The 13,443-nt window shown below is 35.9% G+C and overlaps 1 protein-coding gene across 1 annotated transcript; it reads left to right on the plus strand.

Annotated features, from left to right (window-relative positions):
* Positions 1–2,550: 2,550 nt before the first annotated feature.
* Positions 2,551–11,497, plus strand: DDX20 (DEAD-box helicase 20). Its single transcript, XM_070939823.1, has 11 exons — positions 2,551–2,752; positions 4,040–4,134; positions 4,688–4,856; positions 5,532–5,646; positions 6,541–6,683; positions 6,876–7,014; positions 7,658–7,716; positions 8,353–8,435; positions 9,238–9,343; positions 9,434–9,535; positions 10,264–11,497. Exons 1-11 carry the CDS (start codon positions 2,557–2,559, stop codon positions 11,349–11,351), a joined length of 2,295 nt encoding a protein of 764 aa, XP_070795924.1. The 5' UTR covers positions 2,551–2,556; the 3' UTR covers positions 11,352–11,497.
* Positions 11,498–13,443: the final 1,946 nt, after the last annotated feature.

The raw sequence follows: 13,443 nt of genomic DNA on the forward strand, positions 1-13,443 counted from the left end.
AACACTAACAATCATTATTTTATCTATGATCAAAAATCAGGTGGAACATTTGAATTGTATATTATCTGGAACTCTGAAAAGTAGACTAATTATTCCTTTGCCCATGGACCATTTCCGTGATTTAAGTGCCTCTCTCTAATGCACCAGTTAAAACCAAAGGAGCTTAATAATGTTTTAACATCCTGTATTCAATAATTCCATCTTTGGATGGGTGCTTTTTGGCACATTAAAACTCCTACTATCAATTTAAATTAGATGCATTTTATAAAACAAAATAGATATTGAACGTCCACGATGGCCCAAACGTGCTAAGGCTTCTTTACTTTATGCTACTTTAGAGTTTCTTTACTTTGGCAACTTTCAGATGTATGATTGGAGAATTCTGGGAGTTGGAGTTCACACATCTGAAAGCTGCCAAGATTGAAAAACACTGGAGTATAAAGATGAATTCACTATACAACCTAATCCTATTTCCTGTTTCTTGATATAGTCAGTTCAATTTACCAGAGCATGCTCTTCCTTATGATTGATTTTTAATGCTTTAATAAGTATTCTTTATAAATTTTTTTGATGGGAGGAAGAATCTTGTTTGTCTTACATAGGTATAATCATTACATGTGTTTAACAGGGTATTCCATAGGCTTGTCTGCATACATATTCTTTTTTATTACTTTTGTTTAAAAAAATAAAAACACATGGTCAGATTGCACTCTCTTCTGGTGAGAAACAGGAAGTGCAGTTGATATATTTAAACTGTTTTAGGTCTTAATTTGCTTCAAATGCTTTCTGCCTGTCCTTTAGCCATCAGGGGCATCAGCTTGTATTCTGCTTTGCCACCAGATGGTAATATTTCAATTTAAGATATAAGGAATGTTCAATAAAGAGCATTGGCCTTCCCATTTTTCAATATTACCAGCCAGTGGGAAACAATACTCTAATCATAATGTTGCTATCTGGCAGACAGTTTTGATCAATTGTTAAATTCACAGCTTTAGTCATTGGTCAAGAAGCAATATTTCCTGCTTTACCAGCAAATCACCTCTCCATATCATATCAGGTTTGTAGTTAATCCATGAAATAGCAGGAATGATATCAGCTTTTCCTCCCTCCAAAGTGCAAGTTATACTTTACCCAAGTCCAAAATGCAAATTTTGCACTTTATCCAATTTCAATTTGAATTTATTTGAATTATTGCATACAAATTATATAGGTGGCTTGGGGTGAAGACACTTACGATGCGGAAGGTTGAGAGTTCAATCCTAGATAGTGGCAGATATTTCTCTCCTAGGGTGCAAAGCAAAAATATCTGCTGCAAACATAAGTGGATTGTGGATTGGGATTTCACTGAATTAGGGCTGCATAAAAATCTTGGTTTACGTAGGAAGAACCTGGCTAAAGAGAAATACATACATACATACATACATATATAACATATATATAATAACTCTTCTCAGTTGTAAAATTAATGACACAATGCCTATTTCCCCGAGTTTCTCGCACTGGAAATCAGTGATGTGGATTATTAAATCATCTGCAGGCATTACTTTTGCCTGAATGAATTCTCTACTTAAGTCCAATTTTGAAACGCGATAGTAGAGGAGATAAAGGAAAATGTGCAGCCACATGTTCACACTGGTGCAATAGGTCTGGGTGTTTTGTTAATATGATTAGGGATTTTCTGTCTTCACTGTGAGTTGTGTTGGGGGGGTGCACTGAGGGAGCTCAACCAATCTCATTGCACCTATGTTGGGCACCGACAATAAAGATTTGAATTGGTCAATTATAGGTGACCTCAAAAAGCAGTACAGTACAGTAACAGAGTTGGAAGGGACCTTGGAGGTCATCTAGTCCCACCTCGTTCACACACATATACTAGGGATTCGAACCGCCAAACTGCCGATCTTTGTGATCGACAAGTTCAACCTTAGCCACTGAGCCACCTAGCAGCTCCGGCTCGATGATAGACCAGGTAATCCCAGCAGAGCAAATTAAACCGAGAATTTAAAAGAAAAAAAGCCCAGAAGATGGCATTGATATAATAAAACACTTGTATATGGTTGCCCAGTAACCACCGGCGTATCTATGGAGTCCCTGGGAATCGAGGCCAACTGGAAGGAGACTTGATCTTTATGTTTACTTGTGTCAGAATGGCTTCATTAGTCATTGCGGTGGAACATCAGTTTCGCGCCTCATGAGCACCGCAACTTCTAATTCGATGCCCCCCCCCCCCGGTTCATCTCACAGTCCAGCCTTGGTTAAGCCCCACCCCCCTCACTGAGCCTCATTCAATGCCCCACTTCCAAGGGCACTTTCAACCACCCCTTTCTTTCCCCCCCTTAATGGTTTCACCCTCCTTGAGTGGGCCAATCATTTCCAACCCCCCCCCCCCCGCGTTTTGCTCAGTTTCTCTTTGGAGCTTTCAAAGTGAACGCTTTTTGCCTCTCCTGTTCGGTGGGCGCGCGCGCGTCTTACAGTAGCCTAGCGACGACTGGCGTCTTTAGTATTTCCAACGCAGCCTTGATTTCTCGCGAGAAGTTGAACGGCTCTCTGTCCAAGATGGATGCGCAGGATGCGGTTCCTTCGATGGCGGAGTCCTGGATGCGTACTCGGGATGTCCTTCTCCCGGAAGGGCCTGAAGATTTCGGATCACTGCTTCTTTCAGCTCCGGTTCTGGAAGGGTTGAAAGCGGCGGGCTTTATAAGGCCTTCTCCGGTGCAGCTCAAAGCTATTCCGCTAGGCCGTTGCGGTTTAGGTGAGGGACGGGGGGGGGGAACCTGCAGAAATAGGGCTCTAGCGAGGGGCGGCCTCGGGCTACAGAGGTGCTGCGTGGTGGGTCCGTATTCCGCCGTCCGTTGGCGTGATAGAAAATACTCGGGAAATGTGAGAAGTTTTGGAAGAGATCCGCGCGTCTTTTTGCAGGCTGCATCAATAAAGCCTCTCACTTTGACCCAAAGGTGCTTTTTTTCAGGAGGCAACTGGACTTTCTTGTTTTTCTTTGAAGACGTTTCGCTTCTCTTCCAAGAAGCTTCTTCAGCTCTGACTGGCTGGTGGGGAATGGAAGGAGGTATAAATTTATATTTATACAATTTATATACATGTATAAATTTTTCCTTTCCATTCCATTGAAGGATTTATAAATTTATATAAATTATATAAATATACATTCTTCCATTCCCCACCATCCAGTCGGAGCTGAAGAAGCTTCTTGGATGAGAAACAAAACGTCTTCAAAGAAAAACAAAGTCCAGTTGCCTCCTGAAAAAGCACCTTTCGGACAACCATGACCTGGATGACTTGAGAATCTCCATAGACTTTACTTATCACTTTAAGAATAAGGAATTAAATGCAGCGTAATGGTTTTCTTGTGTTTCTGCTAATGTGTTACACTTCCAAATGAGTTCAAGAGAAAGTAATACCTCTGATGGGCTCCAGAGATTCCAGTGTAGTTAGCAATACAGGTAGGCCTTGGCTTATGACCACAATTGAGGCCAAACTTTTCATTGCTATGCGAGACAGTTGTTAAGTAAATTTTTCCCCATTGTATGACCTGTCTTGCCAAGTGAATCACTGCAGTTGTTAAGTTAGTAACAAGGTTGTTAAGTGCACTTGGCTTTGATTTTATTTGTCAGACGGTTGCAAAAAGTGCTCATGTGACTCCTGGACACTGCAACCATCTAAATACTTGCCAATTGTCTGAATTTTGATCACATGACTATGGGGATGCTGCAACAGTCATACCTGTGAAAAATGGTCATAAAACAGTCTTAAAAAACTTTTTTTCAGTGCTGTTTTAACCATGAATGAATGGTTAAATGAATGACTAAATGAAGGTTGTAAGTCGAGGACTATTTGTATGTGACAAAAAGATTAGTTGGACTTATTAAAGAAAACTGGCACAGTTTAAGCTTTAAAGGAATCTTAGCTGTACTCCCAGGCTCAAATACTGATGGAGCAGTGTCCTAATTTATATACAGTAACATTTTTGTTTGGACTTTCAAAAGTTGATGCTTTCTGACATGTATTTTTCTTTGTCTTTTAGATCTTATTGTGCAGGCAAAATCAGGCACAGGTAAAACCTGTGTGTTTTCTACTATTGCACTTGACTCGCTTATCTTGGAAAACTCAGTAACACAGGTAAGGGCAATAGTGTTTAAATTCGGACAGGAACATCCATCTCAAAAGAAATCACAGTAGTGGTATTGCTTTTGTGCATGCTGCTGTTCAGAAGTATATTTGTAATATCTGTATTTGTCTCTAAAATTCCTGACTTGAGTCTGCTTCTAACTGACTATGTAAGTGCAGTTAATTGAATCAAGTACTGATTATCTGACCTCTTCTAATTTGAGAATTATGATTCTAGATTGATTGTGTTTGGGGTGAGTTGTTCTTGGATGATCTCAAAAACCTAGATGGACCAAAATTTTAGAACAATTGGCTAGATTGGGAAGTAGAAGAAATGTTAAAAAGAAGACAATGCTAAATAACTTCTGTGTTGCCAAGAAAGCTATGTGGATAAATCCATGGAATCATCAGAGGGTTGAACTTGATGTGATGTGGAGGATACTTTGCTTTTAGTTTTATTTTTTCCAAGTATTTAATTATATTTATTGGCTGGTCTGAGAAGAGTAGATAATTTCAACTTCAGTTGATTTTCCACTGTTAATTATAGAATTAATATCTGTTTCAGATTCTAGTCTTGGCACCTACCCGAGAGATTGCTGTGCAGATACATGCAGTAATTACAACTATTGGGATCAAAATGGAAGGCTTGGAATGTCATGTCTTCATTGGAGGAACTCCTGTAAATCAAGATAAAATGAGACTTAAAAAGTGTCATATAGCTGTAGGCTCCCCTGGTAAGGAAACATTGCATCTGAGATGTTTTAATCCCATTATTTCATGTGCTGGATAACTAGCAGATGCTATCTATGTGAAATTAAAAAAAAAAATAATATTCACATATTGTAGAAAACAATAATTAGATTAAAAAATAATTAGGGTGACCTAATATGATGTTTTCTTGGACTAGTATACACAATTTCAATTCCATTCTTCAACAGTGGAAGGTTGTTATGCAAGTTAGTTGCTATCACTTGTCCTATGTCGCAAGATTATTATTTTGGGGAAAACTTGGAGAAGGAATGTAATATATGTTGTGTTGAATATCTGGTGAAAAATTGATACATAAGCCTAGTAAAGGAGTAAATAAAAATATTGTAGACATTCTGGAGACAGTACAGCTAGTTCTTGTTTAGCAACTGACTTGTTTAGTGACAGTTCCCTACTATAGTTGTGATGAAAACGTAACTTGATGATCAATCCTCACATTTACAACCTTCACATGCGTATAAAGAAAAGCTGAAGTAAGATCATAAGCACAGTTGTAGTTAGTGAACACTTCACTTAATAACCAAGTTGCTAGTCCAAATTATGGCTGTTAAACAAGGACTTTCTATGTATATATTTCATTGATCTGTATAGATTTACATGATAGTGCCTCTTATCTTCCTTATTGCTTTTTTCCCCTCAAGGTCGCATTAAACAACTTATAGATCTGGACTATTTGAATACATCCAGCATTCGTCTTTTCATTCTTGATGAAGCAGACAAGCTTCTGGAAGAAGGCAGCTTCCAGGAACAAGTAAAGTAAGTATAGTTAGTTACATAATTTCTTTTTTTCATGTGTAAGGTTTGCAAAAATATAATGGTCTGAGAAAATCGTGAATAGACTTGGAACAAATGTGGGAATACAATCCTGGAAATGCAGAAGTTCAATAAAGAAAGGGATTTCTTTATTGAATTTTCAATATTTGTAAAAAAAAAATTGTAATGATGCCTAAAAAAAATAATTCTGTGTAGTTAACAAAGAAACATAAAGACCTTTCAGATATAAAAAGAATTAGAATCGTATATCTCTTGAGACAGTATATTCCACAATGTGGGAGCCATTATGAAATAAACTTGCCTTTTAGTTCACAGTCCTCTTATCTCACATTGGGATGTTTTCTTAGTTCCTGGACATAATAACACCCTGTTAGAAAGATAGCCAATGATATAAATAATGTTATATAATGTACGCTTGGGGTTATTGTCTTTCTGAGGATCTGGTGCCAAAGTTTAAGAATATGAATGACCACCTTTATCAATACTACCTCTAAGCACATTATTTTGGGAGCCTTTGTCTTGCTTACCACGATTGGTAAAATTTAGATGCATTAAGAGTCATTCCTTTTTTTAAAAAAATCTTAGTACTTGCTGGTCCACTTTAGTATTTTGTTCTTAAGATCTTTACTTGAATCAGCAAAGCACATCATAATAGCGTCTCTTGTGAAGCTATTTTATGTTTACTATTATCATAATTTTTGTTTGTTGCACTGGCTATCCGAATGATCCACATTCTATGTATCATCTATACAATATGGCTTATTGGTATTTTAAGCAATTGAAATTAATGTGTATATGTATCCGTGTGCCCCCCTCCCCATTAATTGGTCCAAAATATTTATTGTGAACAGTGTTTTCTTTTTTTCCACATCTTAGTTGGATTTATTCTTCTCTACCAGCCAATAAGCAGATGTTGGCAGTTTCAGCCACCTATCCTGAATCCTTAGCTAATACTTTGGCTAAATACATGAGAGAGCCCACTTTTGTGAAGCTGAATTCTACTGACCCAAGTCTCCTTGGTAAATGAGTTTTTTTTAATTTTTGTACAGATATCCAGTATTTATGGAATTTATGATATGTTCTGTTCAGCTGTTTTATGTAACACTGCAACCACATACTGTGGTGCAAATATATTAATTGTTAAATGTGTATCCTTCTCAAGGCATTTTTGATTTTTCATATGATATATAAACCTATTCTGTTTTGGTTAGGATTGAAGCAGTACTACAAAGTTGTGAATTCTTACCCATTACCTCATAAGACCTTTGAGGAGAAGGCTGAGCATTTACAGGAGCTCTTCAGGAAAATACCGTTCAACCAGGCCTTGGTTTTCTCAAATCTACATAGCCGGTATTCTGAATTTTGTTTTGTTTTTAAATCTGAAAAAGTTCAAACAAAAATTTGGGGAGGTTGGTAGTCATGTGCATTAAGTGAATGTCAAATACATATAATGTTGAGATAAAAGAAAAGAATTAGAATTTTGCTTAAAAATGTTTGGAAGAAGTGTTTTGGCTCTCATCCATGCACAGTGTCCCTCTTATTTATTAAAGCAACCCACATTTTTTCAGACCTGTTTCAATAAGTAGCATAGAGATTGTGTGGTGAAAGCATGCCTTCCAATCATTTTCAAAGAATCCATAGTCCCAGCAAGTATATAGTTAAGACTGCTTAGCCCATTAATTTAGAGAGATGTTTGATCATTAAAAGCTAAGCACATTGCATAAGATTCAATATTCTTTTTTTTAAAGAATCCACCTCCTTTTAATGAATTAAAAAAATCAAGAGTTTATTACTAATAGAGCAGATTAAGCTATGAGAGGAAAAATGTTCACAGTGTTATATCTTCATAAAAAGCAGTAGCTTCTTTGTTTCTGCCACATAATCTTATAAGGCAGTTTAAATAACTGGCAAAGAAAACTATTACGAAGAGGAAACAATACATACATTTATATATAGAAGTCTCTTTCTGACATTTTATTTTTCTGCCTTAAAGAGCTCAACACTTGGCTGATTTATTGTCATCTAAAGGTTTTCCTGCTGAATGTATTTCAGGTAAGCTTGTAGATTTGTTGTTATTTTGTTGAATATTGTGTACACAAAAATTGTTATTTTTAAAGGTATATGCATGTAAATTCAGTGAGTTCTCCTTATTTCTTTAAGTGGGATTGAATTATATTGTACTATTAATGTAGTTTTCTATTTGTAATATCATTTGCCTTCTTGTGCTCCTCCCACTATTCCTGGAATGTTTGTTCCTGAGATGGGTGCAGATTTGAGCATGTGCAAAGTGTTGAACGGAACCCAATGACTGGAAATTCCATTGTGAAATAGAAATCTACTGGTTAAGGCATCATTGCTAGAAACTGGCAGACTGTGAGCCTTAGTCCCATCTCAGGCAGAAAACCAGCTAGGTGACCATGGCCCTCTTCTAACAAATTTGTATATTCTTACCAGGTTCATTTCTAAGGCATACTTTAAATGTTATAAATTAAATTCTGTTCTTAGGATTCTTGCCAAAAAGTTCTAACCTGACAGTTAAGTATAAATTTATTTAAATTTGCTGATGAATAACATGTTACTGCTTTCTTCAGGTTTGAGGTTAGCCAGTTTTCTTAAGAATTCAGCTAGTAGAGTTCATATATTTCCTTCACTTTTCTTTTTCATATTTATTTATCTTTGTTTTTCTAGGCAGTATGAATCAGAACCAGCGACTTGATGCCATGGCTAAGCTGAAGCAGTTTCATTGCAGAGTGTTAATTTCGACAGATTTGGTTAGTTCTTCTAATTCATTTTATACAACTAATAAAAATACAAGACTAACTCAAGGGATCTAGAAATGTTAACCATAGCTAACATATTGTTTTTTAACAGTAGACCACCATTGTATAAATATTTCCCTATCTGAAGCTTTGCTATTTATTCCTATTTATTTGCATTTTATTATACTATTGTTGCAGTGTTTGCAGCAAGAGAAAGATACAATACCAACTTTAGATTTATTTATTTATTTATTTATTTATTTGTTATATTTCTATGCCGCCCACTCTCCGAGGACTCTGGGCAGCTTACACCAAAGACATATTGCCCCCAATAATCTGGGTCCTCATTTTACCCACCTCGGAAGGATGGAAGGCTGAGTCAACCTTGAGCCGGTGAGATTTGATCCGCTGATCTGCTGAACTAGCAGTCAGCTGAAGTAGCTGCAGTACTGCACTCTAACCACTGCGCCACCTCAGCTCTTATAGAATTTAATTCTATTTTATAATACATGTATTAATTCATAAAGCATTGAATATTTTAATTGAATATTTCTGAATACAATTGATTTTTTCTGGATTGTGCCTGCTGTCCTCAGTGGAACTTTTCCAAGCATATGCTTTTATAGAGTGTAGGCTATTGTATTAAGGAAACTCTTTTTGAACTCAAGCACTTGCATTTGACTCAAGCCATTAAGAATCTGCAGTGTTTTTCCTTTATGGATTTCTAACATGGGAAAGGAATACGAAGACAACTTCTTTAAGTTGTTTGGCTTAGCTTCTACTCACAAACACTTTGCTGTTTCTTTTCTTTCAGACTTCCCGTGGAATTGATGCTGAGAAGGTGAATCTGGTTGTTAACTTAGATGTGCCTTTGGATTGGGAAACATATATGCATCGGATTGGTAGAGCTGGACGCTTTGGTAAACACTCTTTACCACTCTACTATTTTGTAGAAGCAACATGGACCAACGGTTTTGTCCCAACTCTTCCTAATCTCTGCTTTATTGTAGGAACTTTAGGATTAGCTGTGACATATTGCTGTCGTGGAGAGGAAGAAAATATGATGATGAAAATTGCACAAAAATGTAATCTTCAGCTTCTTTCTTTACCAGGTAAGAATGACTCCTGTACATGATCATAATTTAATGAATTTAAGTGCCTTTGAAAATGGCGTTCCAGAGATGATCCCATTTAGACAGTAATTGTGTACTATTGTATTGTTAATTGTGCATTCATAGTCTTACTCAGAATTCTAATAATTAATGAAAGTGACACATTTCACATGATGAAGAACTTCAGTGCATATTGCAAATAATTAAATGTGAATATTTCTTATCATGAACACTTTGAAAATTTTGCATTGGTGCTAGGGAAACAGTTCACTTTAACTAATAAAAGTGTGTTTGGAAATGATTTAAAACAAGGTAGAGAGAAATTTTAAGTTACATTTAGCAGCTAACTGCTAAACAAGCTAACAAGAATATTTTGTTACGGGTAACAGAAGAAAAGATATCCAAATTCATTAGCCTGCACTTTGAGATATCATTGTATTTGTTCTATAGCACTGTGTACAATCATTTAGTTTCTAGCAATGCTTTTGTTTATCTTCCCTCCTTTTAAAATGAATACTTGTAACAATTAAAAATCTATCTCTATGTGTTGTATTTAAAACATACATCATTTAAGTTTTGTGTTTCCAGATCCTGATTTTTTCATTTTAAGATAGTGGAATCTGAAAAATAAAAACATAAGATTTTAAATAATTTAAGCACTGAAATTATGGTATGTTATTATCTGATTCAGTCACCCATGTCTGATTTTGTTTTTCTTTTCCTTGAAGAAACTTTGCCACCAGAGCTGCTGGAACATTTTGAAGGAGGGCATGTAGAAGTCACTGCTGTCCCATATCCCAATGCATCTCCTCATTCATGTCTGTTGCCAACTAAAAGGCTAGAAGGGACAAGGCAACCCCCAACAATAAGTGCTAGCACAGAGATGATTGTTTGTGACAATTCTCCGGTAGCCAAGCCAAAACAAGTTTTCAAACAAAAGAAGCTTCTTAAAAATAGAACAGAGCATGCTAAAACAACAATGAATAGAAATAAACATGATAATATCCCACTGGAAAAACACCAAGTGGAATCTGATAGTGAAATTGCTGTGCACAATAACGAACAGGTGGACAAAGAAAGTTTAAAGAACATGCTTCCTAAAATCCCTTGTCTGTCTTCTTTTAAGAACCAGGATTCTGTCTGCTTATGGAGCATGGTTGATTTTATTGAGGATTATGAATATTTCATTAAGGAAGGATTGGAGAGAGATGTAGAGATTATAAGAACTTACGTAAATCCCAGAAACCAAGATAAACAGTTAGATTCTTTAGATTTAGTAGGAATGGAATCCAGTAAATACTTGGAAGCAACAACTGGGACATTGGCTGCGGAATCTGATGATAATGATAGTTCTTGTAGTTCTGAATCATCCATATGTAGCCAAGAGAATCAATCTTGCATCAAGACCTCTTCAGATATGCAGCAAAGAGATAATAGTATACTGTCAACAGACCAGACACATCCTCAGCAATTCAGTCCTGTCCTTAAACAAAAGCAAGACACTTTTCTGGTCCAAAAGAAGATGAAAGGGAATGTGAAACAAAGTAAACAGATCAAGCGTGACCACTATCACTCCATTCACCCCATCAAGACTGAACTTATAGAAGAGGCATCCCAAAGCAAAAGTGCTCCTTTTCCTCACAATGAAAATTTAAATCCTGATGAATATTGGAGAGGATATTACCGGGCATGGCGGAAGCATTATATTGAAGCTTCTCGTTTATACTACCAAAAATACCAGAGACCATTAAACATGCTGACTGCATATCATGCCAATACAATCTACCTGGAAGAGTTGTTAAAGAAAGATAGATAAAATTAAAAGTAGTATGTCTCTTGTCATACCTAAATGATTCTTTATGCTTAGGTATCTTAAGTGTACTCTTATGTAATATTCATTTGATATGTCTTATTTTGTATGCATTTCAATCAAACCATTTTGCTAATAAACTGGACAAGAAATTTTGTGAGTAGCTATTGCCATGTTGTCTTTATGTATTAGAATCAATCTCTGGAATGGTAGGTGGAGAAGACCTTGGGAGACTGAGCAAAAAGTTGCTACCCAAGGGAACAGTCAGATAAAAAAAAAAGGCATAGTGTGCAACTAGGTAGTGGTGGTCCAAGAGACTCGGAAGAGAGCCTCCCTATTTTCTCAAACTGTAAAGGAAAAGGGGGTGGGGAGAATTGTGCTTTCAGACTTGGAAGATTGACGTCAGCCTGATGGGGCAAGCCAGATAAGAATCAGAACCAGATGAGCTAATTGTACTTTATTGTAAAGCTACACTGACAGAATCTTACAAAGTCTGAAAGTACAATTCTCGTAAGAATTAAGGCAGGAACACCTCTACATTAAATTCAAGTTACCAAACCAATGCTGGTTTGACATGTAATGTAGAACAACATGTTATATGGTTAGGAATTTGGCAAAGAGCAAAATATAATTGTGTCCCATGGGTAATTATTGAAATGCTTAGGAAGCAAAGGGAATATAAACTGCTAAAGCACAAGACATGATATCATACAACTCCTTGGCATTCTCATTGCCATATACTTTTTTTTAAAAAAATAAACTATTACAATCCTGAAAACAATAAAAACTAACTAATACTTAGAATAAACAAAAAAAGAGCAGTTAAAAATGCAGAAATCAAAAGATGATAAGTGAGTTCCCATTTTTTTTGCAACATTTATCAGTATAAATGTAATTAACCTCTTAAGGGTTAGAACATTGCTTACATTTTTCTATAATTATTTTCCTCCTAAGCATCAAAACTATATATTATAACTTGATTTTTATTTTGTTTCTAAAGATACAACGTTATTCTGGAAGCTGATAAATGGGTAAAGATAAGAACATCTTAGAAACGAGTGTTCAGAGAGGAATTGGAGAACCATTGTAGATTGTTTGCTCCTCATCCTACTCCAGTTAATTCTCCAATTAATCTAAAACTTGTGTGACACTATGTTCTAGCCCTTTATCTCTTTAAAAGAAATTGAGCCCCTGGAGAACACCATATTGCTGGTCATTTATTAAAAGCTAATATCTAGTGGAAGTCTATTTTGGTTAAACTCTTTAATAACATTAATTTCTATGGCCAACTTTCCCAGGATTGGAATACAAGTATAGCGATCCAAATATACAAGGAAGGTGATTGTAGCCACCCAGAAAACTATAGATTGATTAGTCAGATTTCACATTACAGCTAAAATTATGCAAAACATCTGACTAATAAATTAGAGAACTGGGTCATCAATAATAGCTTGCAGAGGACAGGAAGGGCTTGGAGCAGAAATTCCAACAATTGATCATGGTTTTATATTGGCTTATGTGATAAGTGTGTAAAACAGGCCCATAGGAATTACTGCCTTTGTGAATTTTCATGAACTTTTTGATTATATTGATAGAAGCAAATTATTGATTAAGCTAGATCAGCTGAATTTGAATAAAATGTTATTAATTTTGATCATGGTTTTATATAGAAATATTCAAATTCAGGTTAGGTTCACCCTGGTAGGGCACCTGACAGATATCAAGGCTTTGAAAGGGATAAAATGAAGGGTGGTGGTGTTTACACCTTTTTAATGTATTTATTAATCTTGTACTTATAGTTACAGTTCAAGTTAGAAATGCTATTCTTGGATGCCTGCCTCTTAAACAGACCATTTTTTGTAGTTTTCTTTAAAATTTTAGATACAATCACTGTGCTTTTCCAAAAAGTATACAAGATGGTTTGAGACATATTCCTATCCTGCAAAATTTTTCATTATTTGAAAAATATTTTGATTGGTCATAAAGTTCCATAGACCAGAATGCTCTTTTTCTTCTCCTTAGTTTCCCCAATTTGTTATTAAATGTTTATAAGAAAATAGCAGGGGCAACAGAACAAAGCCTAGTTGGCTAGGAGAAA

This window comes from Pituophis catenifer, unplaced genomic scaffold (genome assembly GCF_029215685.1).
Source record: "Pituophis catenifer annectens isolate HBS135680 unplaced genomic scaffold, rPitCat1.0.hap2 SCAF_3, whole genome shotgun sequence".
NCBI lineage: Eukaryota > Metazoa > Chordata > Lepidosauria > Squamata > Colubridae > Pituophis > Pituophis catenifer.